This window comes from Cynara cardunculus (assembly GCF_001531365.2).
Source record: "Cynara cardunculus var. scolymus isolate 2C chromosome LG 1, CcrdV1, whole genome shotgun sequence".
NCBI lineage: Eukaryota > Viridiplantae > Streptophyta > Magnoliopsida > Asterales > Asteraceae > Cynara > Cynara cardunculus.
Window position 1 is genome coordinate 22248958 of NC_037528.1, and position 21011 is coordinate 22269968.

The 21011-nt window shown below is 32.2% G+C and overlaps 2 protein-coding genes across 2 annotated transcripts; both read left to right on the forward strand.

Annotated features, from left to right (window-relative positions):
• Nucleotides 1-3933: 3933 nt before the first annotated feature.
• On the forward strand, nucleotides 3934-7988 carry LOC112514355 (IQ domain-containing protein IQM2-like). The gene is made up of 9 exons (XM_025120790.1): nucleotides 3934-4005; nucleotides 4207-4654; nucleotides 4807-4921; nucleotides 5041-5106; nucleotides 5203-5291; nucleotides 5382-5469; nucleotides 6170-6409; nucleotides 6507-6608; nucleotides 7051-7988. Exons 2-9 carry the CDS (start codon nucleotides 4227-4229, stop codon nucleotides 7756-7758), a joined length of 1836 nt encoding a protein of 611 aa, XP_024976558.1. The 5' UTR covers nucleotides 3934-4005; nucleotides 4207-4226; the 3' UTR covers nucleotides 7759-7988.
• Nucleotides 7989-11335: 3347 nt separating this feature from the next.
• On the forward strand, nucleotides 11336-16408 carry LOC112524153 (40S ribosomal protein S5-like). The gene is made up of 5 exons (XM_025133837.1): nucleotides 11336-11407; nucleotides 11543-11649; nucleotides 15338-15609; nucleotides 15864-16067; nucleotides 16180-16408. The coding sequence occupies exons 2-5, from the start codon at nucleotides 11563-11565 to the stop codon at nucleotides 16232-16234; spliced, it is 618 nt and encodes a 205-aa protein (XP_024989605.1). The 5' UTR covers nucleotides 11336-11407; nucleotides 11543-11562; the 3' UTR covers nucleotides 16235-16408.
• The last annotated feature ends 4603 nt before the right edge of the window (nucleotides 16409-21011 follow it).

A 21011-nucleotide genomic window follows, 5' to 3' on the forward strand; every position in this document is an offset into this window, starting at 1 on the left:
TTTCCTATCTTCCGCAACAATCTTTTGTTTTTCTGTGTGTATTAATTCTTGATATAAATCAATAAGAATTAAAAAGTTGAAAAAAAATCTGTGTAATTGTATTCAACCCCCCCTTCTACAATTACTTTCTGCTTATTGCCTTGCCCTTCGGGACTAACAAACATGTTCAATAAAGTTTAAGAACATGTATGACAACTGTACTGTCATATTGTTTTTTATTTTGTCTGGTTCAACAATATCGCTTATCCTAATGATGGAACTCCAGTTCCTTTGGAGATAGTATTCTTTTAGTTTTAATAAATCAAGAGGAATTTAATGACATGACATGAATTCAAGTTTTGAATTTTAACATTAAGAGAGATCAACATGGTCGTCCCTTAGCATGTTAAATGTGAGATTTTGAACAGGCCTCCCGAAATTATGGGGCCCAAATTTACATGTGTTTAGGGTTTTTTATCGACCTGTGTAAATCTATAGCCGAAGTTATTTAGGTTCAAACCGTTAGTTGTTTGGTTTTAAGTTCAAATCATTAATGGTTTAAGTTTAGTTTCAGATTGTTAATCGTTTCAGGTCTAGTCTATTTTTGTTCTTAACATATATTCTCTGTTATCTCATTTATACAATATAATCAAACGTTTTTTAATGTAACAGAACCTTCAAAAAGATTGGAACGTCCCTGAAGATCAATAGGGGTTCTCTATATACATTCATACTCTTTCCTACCCCTCTACTTCCGTCACAAACAATTCAATTTGGTCATGGTTTTTAAATTTAAAATTATAATTTAAACCCCTATAATTAATTAATTATTTTTATATTCTTACTTATATATTTTTATTATATTATAATACATAATCGTATATTAATTAAACTACGTTAAAAAAATACGTTTTTTTAACAAATTACATATTATAATCGTCTCATCAAAATCTTCAAAATGAGTTGAATATTGAATATTTCTTGATTTAAACATATTATTATATATAATAAACACTACAAAATTATTGTTAGTACATACACTTTAAACTCGTACAGTTATTTATTTAATTTGTTATATATATTTTAGTTTGTCATTTTTCATTTACACTCTTGTTATATTATCATACATAATCAATATTAATTAAAATACATCAAGAAATACGTTTTTCTTTTTACAAATTGCTTATTTAGAATGGTCTCATTGATAACATCGAAACAAACTCAATACTAAGTATTTTTGGAAATTAAATATATTATTAATCTTCATAAATACGTAAACATTTTACGCATGATTTTTAACACTTACATATTATACCTTTATAGTTATTTAACGAAGAGAAAAGTTCACAAAACCACATTAAACTTTCTCATTTTGAATGATAAGTCCTTGAACTTTTTTTAAATAAATAACACATTTGATCTCTCCCATTCGTCCATACTTTTAGAACAAACATATTATTGAATATTTTTAAATTTAATTATATTATTAAATATTATAAATGCATACAATTTTATCTTTACATCATAGTCGTAAATATATTGATTTAATATATTCGGTATATTATGATATATTGAAACATTTTAATTAAGTATTTTAGTGAAAACTTGTGTTTTTAATGCCCAAAAATTTAGGGTATTTTTATTGTTAAAACAAATCAAAGATAATCTTTATGATTTTTATTTTATCAAAAAAATTCGATTAATAAAATTATCGATTAATAATAATATATTATTAATTTAAATAAGATATCAAATCGAAAACAAAAATATAAAAGGTAATAGATACAAAAATATTAAAAAGGTCAAAATTAATAATAAAAAGGTTTAAAGGCAAAAACAGAAATATTAAAAGGGTCAAGAATGAAAATAAAGTATATTGTATTTAGTGTTTTTTAGTATATGAATAAAATTGGTAAGAATATATTTCGATAATATTTTTATCTATTATTTCCAATTCTACTCTTTATATGTTACATAACAAAAAGAATTTTTACCATTGATTTTATATTACCGGAAGGGTATTCATGCAATACAGCGCGATATATTTCAATTTTAATGTTTCGTTTTAGTCTCTGTAGATGTTTTAATACGGTTTTTATGTGGTTTTCAGAAAAAGATAATATTTTTATTTTTTTATAAAATATAAATTATGAAGATAACATAAAATTTCAAAAACAAATATATCAATATTAATATCAAATTAACTATTTAAAAGTTTTTGTTTTATGTAATTCAATTTTTTATTATAATTTAATTTAGATTTAATAACGAATGTAATTTATTTTTATTTAATAATATAATTTTTATAAGAATAATAATTAAATATTCTATTAGAACTTAATGATTATCCTAATTATATTTTAGATTKTTTATATTTAAAATGAAATGTTTATCTTGTATTTGGTTATGTTTATCTGCAGTTAGTTACATGAATTCAAACATGAAGCTTTAATACGTTGTACTTACGTACAATTTATTTGTAATCTTGAATTTTACGTAATATATATAAATAAACAGTACTTCATGCATAAAAAATGTTTTTTAAGAGTTTTTTGTCAAATATTTTATAACATAGTGTAGATTATTTAGTTTATTAACTGTTTCACAGTTTTATTAAGGGAATGTGTGATTAGAGGTATTAAGCAGTAATCAATGAAAATGAAAAAACTATTTGATTTTCTATAATATAATCGATTGTTCTCCTAGAAGCCCAAAATTTCATTCTTAGTTAAACTGAAGGATGAAAATTCATTCTCATTTTTATTCTTTGTCATTTTTATTACTTAAACTAAAACAAACAGATGACAAATATAACTGGTTTATGGTTGATGGTTACGGGCAAGGGTTTTCATGGGTTGAGTTGATCGAGTTGAAGACATTTTAACAACACAACTCAATGCTTGTGGTTTGAAAAATCTTAACCCAATTCAACCTAATCCAAACGAAAGTGCAACCCAACCCAACCCAAACCGTACGGGTTAGTCAGGTTGATACTTTGGTACATTAAAATATTCTTCTAACCTTGAACATGTTATTTCTCTACTCATAATTTCTTTTTCATCATCAATCATTTAATACAACTTATCCATGTTTCTTACGTATATCACATTCAGTTAATTTTTCTCAATTTACGTATATATGTTTACAGTTACTGAACATATATACGAATGAGTTACATAGAGATGTGAATAGATTGAAAAGATGTGTATATAAATAACGTATGCGATAGTGTAATTGTCTAGTGTATATATTAATAGAAATTCAACAATCATATTAAATCCAAAAAATAAATGGATATCGGATCCATCGGATTAGGTTTAGTTCACATAATAATAATCCAATATCAACCCACTATCTACAGTTTGAAAATTTTACAACTCGATTAGACATCGAGTTGTTTCGAGTTGAATTGAATTAGGTTGATCGGGTTAGTCGGGTTTTTGAGCACCCCTAGTTATGGGTTTATTATCCTAACCGAAAACAAATTCACTTAATGGCCACCTGGAAACGTTTTCACACATAAAATGATCAAGAAATGGTAAATCAAGGCTACTATTTATTATCACTTTTAATCGTATTTTCAAGGTTTTTTTTAGTTTTAAATATTTAATCCTGAATTCCTTTAAAAAGATAAAATGCATTTATAATGAGGCCGGTGGGGTTGTGGGTGAACATTCAAGGCGTAAAAGTGGAATATTTAATAGGAATCAATTTCTTCTTCTTTCTTTCTTCCATCGTCGTCTCTGAACGGAAGCTTCCGCAGTAGTCACCATAGTCAGTGCCACGTAGGTCGAGCCACTCTGTTTCTCTCCACCAGTTTTCTATCTCTATATATTCAATTTTTCCCATTCAACCCACCTCAGACATTGCCCCAAATCCTTACAGATTCAACAAACACTGCAAGTCTTGTGTGTGTGTGTGAGAGAGAGAGGGACTCCTCTCTTCTTTATACCTCGAGATTCTCATTTCATTTGAATATTTGTTGAATCTTTTCCTACTCTTCTTTCGATTTTAATCTTATTGAAGGTAATAATCTCTCTGTTTTATGTAATCTCATTCAAAATATACATATATCTGTGTGTATGTATGTATATGCCATTCTTGGTTCAGAGTGGATTCTTGCTTAAATACTTGAAATAGGTTGTGGAAATCATGCGTTTCTGCATATGGGTTCTTGTTTCTCTTAATGGGTGGCCTTAAAATTTGATTGTTTTCTTCTATCAACAGGAAAAGGGTGTTGATTTGTTATGCGAATGGGATTATCTTTTTCATGGCCATATGCAAATCTCAAGGACCTTGATGATCACATGGAATCTATCCTTTCCAAATCATTAAGTTTGAATGAAAAAGATGTGAGAAGGGTGTTAAGATCCCTAAGTTTTGATGATCATCGTGGTTCTTGCAAGCTTGCAAAGATGAGATCATCTGGTTCAAGTGGGATGATTGGAGGGTCTCTAAGCTTTAATGGGAGGGAAATCAACAGAGTTTCTTCCTTAAAACGTTCTTCTAACGAAGAATACTACACACCTGCAGCAAGTCCTGAAGCAAAGAGGGTTGAATCACCAAAGCCACTCATGAACCCTGATCTGGCTGCAGTGAAGCTACAGAAAACATATAAAAGTTTCAGAACCAGAAGACAGCTAGCTGATTGTGCAGTTTTGGTGGAGCAAAGCTGGTTAGTATTCTTTGATTTGTTAATGGAAGTTTGCATGGATTCGTTTCACTGTTTATGCATAGAGGATGAGTTCAAAAGCACCCGAAGTTGTGTAATGTTTTATGGTTTTAGATTTTGTATGATACATTTTTCTAAGCAACTATCCATCACAGGTGGAAGCTGTTAGATTTTGCTGTGCTGAAATGCAGCTCGGTATCATTCTTTGAAGTGGAGAAACCAGAAACTGCTGTTTCGCGTTGGTCAAGAGCAAGAACCCGAGCGGCTAAGGTACCCATTTTTTCAAGAAATAGATGCATAACGTAAGGAGCTAATAGATCCCACTCGGAAGGGGTTAAATCGGTTGTTTTTGTTTCTCTAAACATGTATATTTATCTCTCAAATGGCAGGTTGGTAAAGGCTTGTCAAAAAACGAAAAGGCACGTAAACTTGCCTTACAACATTGGCTCGAGGCTGTAAGTCTTCACTCTATGATTAGATTGTCTTTCATTTCATGTTTCTTGTTAAGTTTATGTATCAAACTCTAATATATCCCCTTTTTATCCAAACAGATTGATCCTCGACATCGCTACGGTCATAATCTTCAATTTTATTATGCCAAATGGCTTCATTGCGAGAGTAGACAGCCCTTTTTCTACTGGTAAGATTAAACTTACCTTGATGAATGATAAAAGCGTGCTCGAAACATATGAACGTGACCAAAGTTCTAACTGCTGATACTATATCTCAGGCTCGACATTGGGGAAGGGAAAGAGGTGAATCTTGAACGATGCCCACGACTAAAGCTTCAGCAACAATGCATCAAGTATCTCGGACCTGTAAGTTTTATAAAATTTGTACATATGGGTGTATTTATCCTACTTGTTTTTGTTCCCATGGCTTTAGCACAACTGAGTAAGGAGGTCAGGGGTTTAATTCCAGGCACCAGTCACAAGGCCCGGGCTGTTTCAGGCCCGGACCCAGACTTGCAACCTCGTTTATGAAGCAAAAAAAGAGCCCATGCTTTGTCAGGTCCGGGCTTTGTCCGTGAAAAATAGACCCCACTGGGCTTTTTCAGGCCCAAGCCTTTCAAGCCTGATTTTAGTAAGCAAAGAAAGAGCCCGGTCTTTTCCGGGAACATGCTTAGGGTGTCAAAATAGGCTCAATTGGGTTTTTGCAGACTGGGATTTATGGGCTATTGGAAAAGAACGCTGCTCGATCGGGCTTTTAGGCCTGGTCAGGACTTCGGGCTTGCTAGGCACATGCTTTTTCGGGTCGGGCCCGGGTCCATCTCATGATGGTTGTGAGACTAGCATGGTGGGCGAACTCCGAGGGTCCTTTGATTAAATGATCTTATGGCGGGTTAAAGCCATGACTAGTTTTAGAATGACACCAAACAAAAGAATACCTAAAAACCTGTCATAAGTTCATGTATTTGAAAACCGGATGTCATTTCGCTGAATAACCCGGAGCTCCAGAGGGGGCGTCATACCCTTTTTGCGGAATAGGATACTCAAACTTGTTTCTTTTGGTTTCCAGATCGAAAGGGAGGCTTATGAAGTTATAGTGGAAGACGGAAAATTCATGTACAAGCTAAGCAAGACGGTGATTGATACAACTGGTGGACCGGATGACGCCAAGTGGATATTCGTGCTTAGCACGTCAATGGTTTTGTATATCGGGACGAAACAGAAAGGCAAATTTCAACATTCAAGTTTTCTAGCAGGCGGAGCTACGATATCTGCTGGACGATTGGTGATCGTAGATGGTACTCTTAAGGTGCTTACATTATTAAAACCTGAAACTCAGTCGTTTGAAAAATTAACCGTTGAATGTAATCTTGCAGTGACTAACATATATATCTAAAACTTGACAGGCTATTTGGCCTCACAGCGGACATTATCTCCCGACCGAAGAAAATTTTGATGCTTTTTTATCATTCCTTGAGCAGCACAATGTCGATCTCCATGCCGTCAAGGTACAACAACTAAGCAGACTAATATTTTGGTCCTTTGGTTAAATGACCTTAAATTAACTCGATAACCTTCAAATCGCATGCCTCTGATGTTAACCGCTCTGCCTCTAGTATTAAAAGAGCTTGCTCTGTGTAAAAATGGAGTCGTTTGGTTGGTTTTCATTAGATAAAGTTGTTGTGGATTAATATGTCTGTATAGATAAGGAAGGTTTTTGTTTGGTTCATAGATGGAAGGTGCGTGTTTTTGAATTGGGAGGGGAAAGTTTGGAAAAATAAAGCCCTGGCTTTCTGCATAAAGCTCCCCTAGAAGCTTACCGAATATGCGACTTTCTATATTATTAAGCTAATACCAAACAGTCATGTATAGCTGACTGAATAAGCTGTGAGTCCTATTAAGCTCATTAAGCGGATTTAGCTCACTTTTTTCTATTCCATGATCTTGCAGAAAAGCCCAGATGATGAGGAAGAATTTCCTAATGAAGTGGCTGGATTCGGGATGCGAAACAGCGTATCAGAACCCACTATCTTTCAAGGTACGATAGCAACGACTACCAAAAGCTACCATCGGAAGAACTCTAAATCAAGAAAGGATCGATATAGCAATCGCCTGCAAATGACACGTGATCTGAAGGCGAGGATAACTACACTTGAAATCCCCAAAAATGAAAGCATTATACTGGCTTTTCAGCAAAAAGCTCTAGAATCTGAACCCGAATCTGAACCTGAATCTGACTCTGATTCTGACTCCAACTCTGACAGTGCCTCCGATTACGATACAGCAGAGGAGTTTTTCTCTGATATCGAACTTATGGTTTCCAAAAGGAACCTATTCGATTATGGTGAAGAAGATGAAGCCTATAACAAATCCGTCCCAAAGGAGAAGATCATGCAGCGGATAAATTCACATAAAGAAAATAAGTCATTTCAGTTGGCTAAGCAACTTAGTTGTCGATGGACGACGGGAGCCGGGCCCCGTATTGGATGTGTTCGGGATTACCCATTGGAGCTACAAGCCCGAGCAATGGAAGAAATGTGTTTGTCGCCTAAAAGTACTTCCACATCCCCTCGAAGATTTGGTTTCGGTATGCATCTAGAAACAAGTAGTCCGGCCAAGAAAAAGCCCGAAAAAAGCCCACTTTTTTCGAAAAATTAGTTTAGAAATCAAGACCAGTTTCAGGAAATCCTGAAACTGGACTGGGTTTCTAGAAAAGGGGAAGTAAAGATTGCAGGATTCTTTTTTGTAATATTCTGTTGGTGCTGCCAAAAAATTGCATCACCATGAATCTTGAAATTAGATGGAGTTTTCAAGAAATTTTAGAAGCTCCAACTGTTTTATTTAAATTTTTTTTTTAAGACGGATGGAATTCTTTGTAATGTTATGTTACTCGGTTGGAATTTGAAATAAAAATGGGTAAACGTTTATCAAGTTAGCATTTATCTGTAAGAGTCTATCGCTCTAACGGAGTAATTTTCTTGACCATCATAATAGATTATCGGTAAACGTCATTTACCTGGTAAGTGTTTATCGTGTACGGATTTTCTCCCTCATTTACTGGGTAAAATTGGGTCCTTGTTATGGCTCTTACTGGGTAAGAATAAGGTAAGTGACACCCTAAAAGTGTTTACCTAGTAAGAGTTTAGTAAACGACTCGTTAATTTGTTTAAATAGAATTCGTCTGTCGTATCATGTAACTTCAAGATTAAGATTTTGTATCATGTAGCTTTAAAATAATAATATGAAACGATCAAAGTAGAAGGATCGTGTGAGGAGAGTTAAGATGAGAAACGTAAAAAAAAGATCTGGATCTTTGATCATCTTTAATCCCAAGTTCACCCATGAATAACGTTTGAAATGGGGATTGATCCGGTGTATCTCGATATATCACATCCTAAGGTGGTGATCTCTTCTTACGCTTCTCATTTAACTCTTATTCTCATCAAAACCCAATGATCAAAATACTCTTTTATGATAATTCCAATTTCTTCCAAAAGTACGAAAATCGGCAACTTCTCCGTTAAAAAATTATATTTTTGTATTAACAGGATCTCAAAGAACCATAAACAAAGATACAGTTGTTTTCAAAAAGCTCGTTTTTGGAAACAAGATAAACTATACCGAGAGGCTGAGATGTACATTGCATTTCAAAACTAACAGATTGAGATTTCAATGCAATTAATACACACAAACTTGAAAGATTTTCTTCGATGGACTTGTGTAGCGATATTTCACGTCAAACTGAATGAGTGTACTGTTGCTTCTGAATCAAATACATTGACGAGTGTAAGAGCCTAAAATATGGGAAAAAGAGCGACTGATTTAAATTTTTTATAACATATCAATTAAATGATAAATTTCATTCCAAAAGTCAATAATTGATTACTTATAATGTTAATTTAAGATTTAACATCAACAACAATCTGTAACTCAAACCTTACACAAAGTCTAGATTATCAACGGTTGTTACTTTTGCCAATAACAGAGGCTATTGTCAAAATACAAAAGGCAGTTCTGAATAGCTAAATTCTTCTTGTGCCTCAACTTGTACTCAACTTTTCATAGTATCATTCTACAACGAGGATCTGATGCACATGCCGATAAAAAAAAAGTGTTAGTTTAACGCCTAGTGAGTTCAAGCAGTTTTCATTTTTAGTATAAAATGGTAAAACTGAAGAATGTTATTTAAATTACAATTTCCTAAATGAAATGTATTTAACATAAGAGCAAGTCTTTCCCAAAACCTACTATTTTCGTGATGCAAACTCGGTGACCAAAACACCAGTTAAAACATGAAACCAAAACTCAATACTCACACAAAACGTGAATAAGGTTAATAATCAAATACCGGAAATATGGATAAAACTTTATTACCCAAAAAAATCCAAACATAAATAAGGTTTAATATTCAAAACCATAAATTTTGGATAAACTCTATACCAAAATCTTGAATAAACTCTATATCTAAAACAATACCTTTCGGTGATGGGGGAAATCACGTTTCCATCGATTGTGGCGAAACACAAAGTAAGTCAAATATCAACGTTATCAAGTAGTACTGTAAGATCACGGTCCCGGTGTCTAACTCAACTCAAGTTTTCCTCACAACACAGTCATTTTTCAAGATTTATAAAATCAAATGTACCAAAGATGCGAATTTCAACAAATAATCAACACATTTGATAAATATCAAGGAAAACACTTCAATACATCAAAATAGACATTTTTGACATGCAAATTTTTTCACAAAGCAAACTTGAAACTCACATTGCTAGGTTAGGTAAAACCTAGTTTCCAAATCCAAACCTTTAGCTTCGGAAATGGAGACTTGAGATCCACAATCAAACAACTCTAGAAACCTCATCTCGTTTACACCGTAACCTAGAAAAACCACAAATATGGTTACAAGTTTCAACTTCATAATACCCACAAATGTAACTCAAAATACTCAAAAGCTTACCTCTTCAAAAATCTTGAGACCATCCATCATCAACTTTCAATCTCCAAAGTTCTCTTCTCAATTTACTCCAAAAACGTCCCAAAAGCATCCCTAAAATGCCAAATCGCCAAGAGGCAGGGGACGGGAACATGGTGGAAGAAATGGGTGAAAACCCTTAAAAATCGAGCTTAAAAGATCTTCTAGGGGCATCCCGCGACCTAAGTCGTGGGTTAGGTCACCCAAGTTTCTGACTTTGTTGCACCATGTTCCGGCAATTTCCCAAATCGTTTCTGACAAGATTTGCGACTTAAAGGGTTGGACGACTCATGCGATTTTGGCCACAAGGGAAGTGGCCCAGACTTCTGAAAAACGAAACTACTTAGTCTAACATTATTTTAGACCATGGAACCCAATGGGGTTAACGACTCATACTGAGAGCTTAATATTTCCAATTTGGCAACTAACTAATTAAATAAATCTCGAAATTCATATTTTAATAATAATAATATCGAATGGATCACAACCAAAGATGAACAAAAAACGCAAGCAAAAAGCCCGCCCAACCCAGCTCAGGCCTACTAAAGCTCGTTCATGCCTTTTTTAAAGCTTAGACAGGCCCAAAGCTTAAAAGACCGTCCCCAAAAAGGTTGGTCAAGCCCAAAAAAAAAGGTGTGAAAAGGGATAATCAAGCCTATTTTCATCACCAAATCCTAGGCGTGGGCCTAAAAAAGCTCACACTTTCTTATGTTTACTAAAAATGGGCTTGGAAAGTGCACGACCGAACTCGGACTCGAAAATTCTAGGCCTTGTGCATCTCTCTAATCACAACCAAACACTTTACACGAATAATTGAACCATCAACCATTATAAAGAACAAGCAGCACTCCTAAACTAAGATGACCCACGAAAGAGAACCTAAACCAATACGAAATGTATACATTATCTCTAGTCCAAACTTCAAAATCGTCGCACGGAAATACTAAAGGCAGTAATGACAACCATTTGTCATGTGAACATGCTTCGTCCTTTTCATGGATGAACGGTAAGAAACTTATGTAGACAATTTGTCATAATACGTGACGAAGTATAAATTAAGTCACTTTTAAAAACAATTGTTACGGGTTAAATTCAAACGATTGATGATGATCGAAAACCCGTAACCTTAACTCGCTCTCGTTTAAAAGCTTTTTCTATAACTTTTATGGGCTTTTAAAAGCTAGCCCATGACCTAAAGCCCAAAAGGAAGCCCTGGCCCTTTATGCTATAAGAACTCGGTAGGGTTTTTTCGTCGTCCTCGTCTGAAGGCGGAGCTTTAGCAGTTGGCAGTAGCAGTTTTTGCCCGCATTTTCCACGGAGACTTGGTGGGAGGTTAGTGAACTATTTGCTGTCTTGATCTATCAGCTTCTGAAAATATGTTCATCAATTTTTTATTCGCTGAATTTAAGCTTCGTATTCTTCACTGTTTGTAGTAAAAAAAATAATGTTGAAATGATCTGTTGACAGTTTAATAGAGAACTGCAAAAATGGAAGTCGCTGCTCCTGTTGCTGAAGATGGAAAGAGTCGCAGTGATGTATTGCTCTTCAACCGGTGGACTTATGATGATGTTCAGGTTGGTATCTTTAGAGCCCGGTGTTATTTCATGTATGTTTGCTTCATCTTTGTTAGCAAACATGCATTCTAACAACCTCAAACTTTGAGCTCGTGATACTGCCCTTTAAAATCCTTGTACTTGCACCTTTCAAGGGATTTGAAGAGCTGATGATTGAAATGAATCTCTCGTTAATTAGAGAGAGGAGGATACAGAGTATGGAGTTGGAACTTAGCTTCTTGTTCCTCAGCGGGGCAGGAGCAGAGTTTGGTCGAGGAATTCGTGGAAATTGGATAATTATTGGCCAATTTGGATGGAATTAACATATAAATAGATTAGGTCTTAAAATGGATGTTATCCTTTTGTCAAGGATTTCACCTAGGAATCCTGATGTCGTGGGACCCATGAACTGATCAAGGAAATTGCTGAATTAATAAATGATGAGAATTGGCTCTCTGAGGAAGTTACTTTCTGTTGGTGTTTACTGTTTAGTTTGAATTTTAGAAAACTGGGTTTATGTTTTTAGTAAGTGGCTCTCATATATGATTAGTCTATTTTTGGAGTTATATGAATCATCGAATTGTTGGAAATAATGAAGGTGATATTATGATTCAGGAGCTTGAAATGTTGATAGTAAGTGCTTATTTTTGTTAAGTTTTATGAAGTGAACCATACATGGCTAAATCTGTGAAGTATCAGGACGTGAAACATGCTTGCTGCATTACATCTGAGGTGTTAGAATGCTGGTCATGCCCTTTTGAATGTGAAAGGTTTTTGCCTTTTTGGAAGTGAAATAGCAAGGCTACATATGTGGAAGATAAAGCATGAAGATACAACAGATAAAGCTTAGAATTTACAGCTATAGATTATCTCCAAGGACCAGTCAAAGAAATTATCTGTATTAAAAATATGCCTCAGTGAGAATCATAAATTGTTAGGAAGTCAATTATTTGGCATTTATATTCATATGCTTATTTTGAAGTGTTAGGAAATGAACTTCATTAAGTTTGCAAAGTTTACGAACTATAAATCAAACCAATGGAACCTGGTAAATTGACATGGAGTTGGGTTTGGGGAGGGTAAGTTGTACCGATATCTTTCCTTCACCTCATGGAGTAGAGAAGCTGTTTATGTGAAGACCCTGAAAGCATGTTGAAAAATTGCAAGAAATTAAGTTTTAGCTAGTGATGAAGACCTTGAGACAATCTTGGGAGTGGAAGAAAGGTTGGAAAAGTTGAGCAAGTAAGCACATTAAACAGCATAAAAGAAGACTAAATCAAGTAAGTACATTGAAAGCCTAATGAGAGGTACAAACAGTTAAATGACATAAAGACTGAGTGTGGTAAAAGTGTAAAACAATAGAATAAGTCAGGAAAAAGATCTTGTTCTGAAAACTCGCACAAAACTACTCCTGACTACCTCCAGAGAGTCCTCCAACCTATCATAGGACTTTGATACCTATCTCTTAGCCCTTAACCCTCCCTCATCCTCTACTCTTCCAAACCCCTCCTCTGTCCACAATAACTACACATCCTTACACAATAAGCTACCCTGCAAATGTGTCTTCAGGAACTCCTATCTGAGATAATGTCTTTTGGGAATGTCCGAAAGTTGTTATGTCCAGTCTCAGCTGTTCATCCCACGTTATTTTTGGCCTGCCCCTCCTCACTCCCTTTATCTTTATGCTATTGACCCTTCTCGCCAGTGCCAACATTTGTCCCTACAAACGTGTCCAAACCATCACATATTTTTTCAATTCTAAAGTTAAATTTGTGAAGTGTTTTGGAAGTACAGTATGCCTGCTTAGAAAGTCAAAACTTGTTGGTTAAATTCATGAAACTGAACTGTATTCTGTTGAATGTAATTATGTCTGAAATTTTGAAGTGTTTGGAAGTGAGCTATGCTTGGTTAAGTGTTGGCAAGGGAACAATGCTTGTAAAGTTTTAACAGAGCGTAGTATGGTTGTCAAATCTGTGAAGTGTTAGGGTGTGGACCTTGCTTGTTGAATTGGTTTAGTATTAGGAAGTAAATTATGGTTGGTTAAATTTGGAAACTAATTTTCAATCTTTTGTGAACTGAGAGTGGATGCATTCTTAGAGAGTTTGGAATTAAAGCTATTCTGTAGAACAAGGTTTTAAAAAGCGGAATCGGGACTCAAGGCATTTTTCTTCCACGCCCTGAGGCTCAAACAAATAAAATTCATAAATATTAATAGTAAGCAAAACATAATTCCATACCAAACTCGGTCATAGATTCATAAAATTACTAGTTATAAGTCTAAAAGCATATCAATCTATAACTTATTGTTCCCCGTAGCATGATCAAGTTGTATAGCTCCACAATAGTATCCATAATTTCTATCACAAACTAAAAAGAACTGACTTTTTGGGTTGGCCTTTGAGATGAAAATCTTCTTGAGAAGAAAAAGTAAGAAATGGAGAAGGAAAAAGATGGGGTTTGGAGAGGTATTCTCGGTGGAGAAGAAAGGAGGAGAAGAAAATCTGAAAGAAAGTAGGAGGAGAAGACAACAGTAGGATTAGGAAATGGAAAGCTTGCATTTGTTTTTGATTGATAAGATAAAAGTACATACTATAGAAGGCTTCTTTGTACTTTTAAATTATGAAAGTTCAATTGAGTGTTTGACTTTACTTTAAAAAAATTAAGTAATTTTTTATTCTCACCTCATCAGGCACCTATTTTCAACGAATCAAGGCAGCAGCAAACTGAGGCGTGCGCCTCAGAAACACATCATGCCTCAACGCCTCAAGGCACTGCCTCACCAATTGAGGCTTAAGCCTCGTCCAGGGACCATGAGGTGCCGCCTCATGAGCGGTTTTGGACCGCCTCGCCTCGAGGCATACGCCTCAAACGATTTTGAAAACCATGCTGTAGAATTATCTTTGCTTCAAGTCAATGAGAACTTTTTTAACTACTTATGAAATTCATAAAACACGATAAAAAAGATTGAGCAGATGATTGCCAAATGAAATTCTGGTGTTCAGAATTTCAGACTTCTATTACTTTTCTTGGAGATAATCTATGTTTTGCTCATAATGTTCATCCGCCTGAGGTTGGATGACATGGTTAGGTTGATTTTAATTTTTATGGTTTAAAATATTATATCTTAGAATATCTTAAATAGTTTCTAAAGCATTAATATCAAGTCATTGTATTCTGAAAATAAACATGGACATTTTTTTTAAAATTTTCTTATTATATGGAAGAGATTTATCATCATTATAAAGGAAGAGACATGATCCATCTATTCATTCTTTCACAGGAATTGGTGATCACTAAGAAAGAAATATAGGAACCAGATCCATTTCCATTTTATTGGAATAGTCTACCAGTGAAAGGAACTTCTTTTAATTTCTTATTTGGTTGAAGTTACAACTTAGAAGTTACAAATAACGTGAGTTCTTGAATTATGAATACAAAGAAGAAAAAAGATTGAGTAATTGTTGTATGATTGACAATAGAATAGCCTCCTATTTTTGTGTTGTGTGTTAAGCTGGTATACGCTACACAATCAACTATAAAGAACTGTTTGTCAATATGTATTTGTAATAAGTAATAACTAATAAGATAGATGGGATAAGGATTTTTGTTGATAACTTATAACTGGCTTACAAAGCAATTTAACTGTCTTAAACCAACATTTTCTTTTTCAAATGGCATAGCTTTGATAGTATTCTGTTTTAATATACAGGTCCCTGACCTCTCTGTGGAGGATTACATAACCGCCACTGCTTCCAAACACCCAATATATATGCCTCATACGGCGGGAAGGTACCAAGCGAGGAGATTTAGGAAGGCCCAGTGCCCAGTTGTCGAGCGCTTGACCAACTCCCTTATGATGCATGGGAGGAACAACGGTAAGAAACTGATGGCTGTTCGCATAGTCAAACATGCAATGGAGATCATCCACCTATTAACCGATGCTAATCCCATTCAAATTATTGTCGATGCTGTTATCAACAGGTATATAATCTTGGGACCATGTTATATCTTTCATCAACTTTCATTGTCCTTTATCGTGTATAATATGCTTTCTTATTTAGACACATGATTCTTGTGTGAGAAAAATTGTACATTCTGATGAAATAATGGGATTTGGTATTCCCAATGATTGATGCCAAGAGTTGTGAAATTTGTTATTTGGTTTTCATATCTGGTTTAGGTTAGTTGGTGATTATAACTGACAGTGGGTGGTCATATTTTGTGGGCATAAACAGTGGACCAAGAGAAGATGCAACCAGAATTGGTTCTGCTGGTGTCGTTAGGCGTCAGGCGGTTGATATTTCTCCTCTAAGACGTGTGAACCAGGCCATCTATCTTCTCACGACCGGTGCTCGTGAGAGTGCATTCAGAAATGTCAAGACAATTGCTGAATGCCTTGCTGATGAGCTCATCAATGCTGCCAAGGGCTCCTCAAACAGGTAGCTTCAACTACATTCCTAATTATGTGATTCGTTTATGTAATTCAATCCATGTGCTTCTGTTGTCAAATTCTGAGTGGTGGTGGTGGTGTTTTGATTGTTGTGGTTGCAGCTATGCTATTAAGAAGAAGGATGAGATCGAAAGGGTTGCAAAGGCTAACCGTTGAGGAAAGCATCTCATGTGGTTTTTTTGGTAGCTATGTTTTGAAAACAGTTGGCAATGATACTTATTTATTGTGTTTTGAAAACAGTTGGCAATGATACTTATTTATTATGTTTTGAATAGATTCTTGAATGTTTTTTTGGTGTTGGAAATTCGAGCCGTACATTTCATGTTTTGATTGATTCTATCTGTCTGTTTGAATTCCTTTGTATATTTATGAAGCTTTGATGGTATCATGGAGACTTGAATCTAGAAATTGCCCAAATGGTGACACACCCCTATTATGTAATAGAAGGCTGGTGGGAAGATATAGCAAGATATATTTTAATTTTAATGTTTTATTTTATTATTTATCTTCGTCGATATAATACGGTTTTTGGTGGTTTTGAGAATGTCATAATGTTTTTATTTTTTAATAAAATATAAATTTAAAAATATTATAAAAAAATTGGAAAAAATATATATATTAAACTCACTACTTAAACTTCTCGTTTTTTATATAATTTCTTTAATTTAATATTTTATTTATAATTCAATAACGAAGTAATTTATTTATCGTTTAATAATATTTTTTATATAAAAATGATAATTAAGTATTTTATTATAATTAATGATTATTCTAATTATGTTTTAGATTTTTTATATTCAAAATGAAATGTTTATCTTGTATTAATTATGCTTATCTATAGTTAGTTACACAAATTTAAAAATGAAGCTTTAATAAATTATACTTATATACAATTTATGTGTGATCTTAAATTTTAAGTAATATGTATTAATAAATAGTATTTTATGTATAAAAAATAATTTTTAAAATATTTTATAATATAATATTTTTATATATTATGTGTTTTAATTTTTATTATTGTAAGTGGTGTGGTTGGCCAAACATATGAAGATAATAATAATATCATAAAAGTGGTATGAAAATAAATTGAGAAAGAAAAAAAAGACAGGGTGGAATGAGTCAAAAGGAAGGGTGATAATGATGCAAGGGGCACCAATAGATCTCAAGCAATTGGGTCCCATTTCCATCCCATCATGGACCCATTAACCTTCCAACATACATACATACATACATATATACATACATACATACATCTCCTTATTTCCCTCCTTCCCATCCTCATTAAACCACCACCAATATTTCATACACACACATACATATGATATAAAAATGACCATGTAAGATGCTCATTTGTATTGAAACCTTACACATATGATATATAAAAAATTAATAAAACATTTGTAAAGTTTGAATATAACATATTATAAATTAATGTTTTACTATATAAACTATTTATCTCATAGACAATGATAACCTAATAAATTAAAATATTTATAAAATTGATGAAAGTTCATTTATTATTATTTTAATATTTTATGAAAAATGAATAAGGTTTATTAATTATGATCAATACTTTATATTAGAAAACAATCAAAACTTATATGAAATTACATATTCATCAAATTAAATGGACTGTTGAGATTGAATTGTATTAGTTGTACAAATGTAAAAGGTTCTCTATATATGTAATGTTATCACCAGATACTTCTTGTAGGATTTTTAGAACTAATTTGATTTTTTTTATGTAACAAATTAAGATTTTATTTATGGTCGATATAATAAAATAATATATTTACAAAAATACAAAATCATATTTAAATTTTTGCACAAGTTCTCTGTAATGTCGGCCGACCCGGTTTGTATTATTTTTTGTTGGGTAGAGGGATTAATTAATTAAGTAATTAAGAAAATCATAATCATTACTTAAACTCAAGTGGGATTAAAAACATGGGAAATTATTATTCTTCCATCATGCTTTAAATATAAACACCTTTTTCTTCATATGTCCCTTCCATCGATTGTTAATTCGTAAATAAACTAATAATTACTTCATTTATTATTTAACTAGTTGTGTATTTGAGCAATGCGGCAGAAGCCGTGAATTTTAATGATTTTGAAGTTTCACTGGTTTTATTAGAAACGATTTAACGATGATATAAGTTACACTTGGTCTTTACATATTAATACAATTTGAATAAATAAGAGTTATGATTCCAATTACAGTCTATCGATGGAAAAAAATTGTATGACAGTTTAAAATCCAACATATTTTAACGATTCCACAAATGTGTTCGATTTACACCAAGAGCAAAGAATCAAAAGAGTGAGAGCGAGACTGAGAGTTTAGAACAATCGAATGAGATAACTTTTAATAACTCATGGTGAATATGAGTTTGAATCTCATCTTGGGGAATGAGGAGAACACATAGAAGTATGAGAGGGTGAAGACATGAGTAAAATGTGTCAAAAGTATATTGGGAACATGAAAAGAAAATGTAACAATGTGCATTAGTAACTTGTACTATATGTTATTTTAATTGTAGAGTAATATATTTTAAGATTGAATGCATAAAATAATAGTACTTAATGCATTATGAATTGTTTTTAAGATTTTTAAGACTTTGTGCATAAATGTATAGTACTTTGTGCATTAAAAATTGTTTTTAATGATAAATCTGGTTTATAAGATAGTACAGATAAATTTGTATAAATAATGAAATATATCTTTATGTAATTTATATTCTTGAAAACATACTTTTAAAAATTGATTTGTTGTTAGAAATTGTCTATTTTAAGCTATGTTTGACAGAGTAACAGATAAGTTAGTTGTTAATTGATATGCTAACTAATAATTAATAAGGTAGCTGGTAACTAAGCTAACTGATGAATAAATCATATTCGATAAAAACTAGCTGATGAACATGTAAAATGACAAAAATATCTTGTATAATTTGTGAACAAAAATTATATCAATAAAACTAATCTGAATTGTATCACTTATGAACACAATGAGAACCTTGTGAACACTCTACTGATTTTTTTTATTAATTTGTTTTCATCATGTTCACAACGTGTTCACCTTATGGGCATGATGTGTTTACCTTATATGCACGATATGTATGTTAGATGATAAGATATATATATATATATATATATATATATATATATATATATATATATCCGAATGTTATTTTGAAAAGTGGTAAATATTTGAGAAGCAAAAAAATGATTCTAACCCTTTATATGGTGCATATCGGATTTAACTGTTCAATAATTGCAGTTTTGATTGGTTAACAATTACGATTTTAACCAATCAAAAATTGCGGCTATGCAAAAAAAATAGAGAAGGTAGTTTCGTAACTTTCACAAATAGGCAGCAGACAGATTCACATATGAACCTATATGATTCACATTTGAACTATATGTTTATATGTGAACTTGTGTAATTGACATATAAACTATTTTAATTAATTCATTCATATATGAACCTCTGTGATTTATATATGAACTAATTTTCGAATTCACATATAAACCAATTTGTCGTCTATTTGTAAAAGTTACGGAATTATCCTTCTATTTTCCGCATACGCATGCGAGTAATTATTCGGTGTTTCACAGTCCAAACACAAATGTTGACCAAATAAAGAGTTAAGAACCATATAAATTTTCGATAGATGATAGTTTCGTAACTTCTACAAATAAGCTGCAAATGAGTTTACATGTGAATTAATTAAAGATTCACATATGAACATATAGTGTATATGTGAATCAATTAATTAGTTAATATGTAAATCATAAATGTTCATATACGAATCAATTAATTTATTCATATGTGAATCATAAAGGGGTTATATATGAATCAATTAATTAATTATGTGAATTACACGGGTTCACATATGAACATATGACTCATATGAGAATCACAAAGACACACATATAAACCCGTTTGCCGTCTATTTATAAAAGTTACAAAAACTACTCTCTCTATTTTTTATAAATCTTGACCAGTCAAAACTGTAATCCTTGACTAGTTGAATCCGATCTTTATTGTATGAAGGGATAGATCACTTTTTACTTCTCAAATATTTACCACTTTTCAAAATAATCTCTAACTTCTTATATATGTTTGATCAAATTAGTAAAGATAAATAACTACTTTGAAATTAAAAAGGAAGAGAAACATACAAGGAAAAACGTCAATCATCTTATTTATAAATTTATCTATTAATAAATTTATAACATATATTTATAAAATATAATTAAAAAATATACAAATTTATATTAGAAAAATATAAACTGATTATGTTTTAAAAAATGTCATTGAAGTATATAAATTAACAAATTAAATCAATATGAAAAAGTGAAAATCAGTAAACTATATTTAAAAAAAAAAAAAAACTATATATACTTTTATATCATATTATAAAACATTTGATAAAAACTCTTAAAAATCATTTTTTATGCATAAAGTACTTTATATTGATACATATTACTTAAAATTCAATATTACAAGTACATTATGTATAAGTACAACTTATTACAGCTCAATGCTTGAATTCGTGTAACTAACTACGAATAAACATAATCAAATAGAGGATAAACATCTCATTTTAAAATATAAAAAAATAATTAGGATAGTTATCAAGTTCTAAGAAAATTATATTATTAAACCAAATATAAATTACTTCGTTATTGAAGCTAAATTAAATTATAATTAAAAAAATTGAATTAAAAATTACACAAAATATAAGAAAATTTAAGTAGTTAATTTGATACTAATATTAATATATTTTTGTCAAATTTTTATGATATATTCAAATTTATATTTTGTTCAAAATCACATAAGATCGTATTATAAAATCGACTGAGATAAATAATAAAATGAAATATTAAAATGTATCTCGCTACATTGCGCGATTATCTTCTAGTATAT

Bases quoted from the DNA above. Each gene is read 5' to 3' on its own strand.
- LOC112514355 (XM_025120790.1), top strand. From the start codon at position 4,227: ATGCGAATGGGATTATCTTTTTCATGGCCATATGCAAATCTCAAGGAC. The intron at 4,922-5,040 runs GTACCCATTTTT...CTCAAATGGCAG, and splicing joins CAAGAACCCGAGCGGCTAAG to GTTGGTAAAGGCTTGTCAAA. The intron at 5,470-6,169 runs GTAAGTTTTATA...TTTGGTTTCCAG, and splicing joins GCATCAAGTATCTCGGACCT to ATCGAAAGGGAGGCTTATGA.
- LOC112524153 (XM_025133837.1), top strand. From the start codon at position 11,563: ATGGAAGTCGCTGCTCCTGTTGCTGAAGATGGAAAGAGTCGCAGTGAT. The intron at 11,650-15,337 runs GTTGGTATCTTT...TTTAATATACAG, and splicing joins GGACTTATGATGATGTTCAG to GTCCCTGACCTCTCTGTGGA. The intron at 15,610-15,863 runs GTATATAATCTT...GGGCATAAACAG, and splicing joins GTCGATGCTGTTATCAACAG to TGGACCAAGAGAAGATGCAA.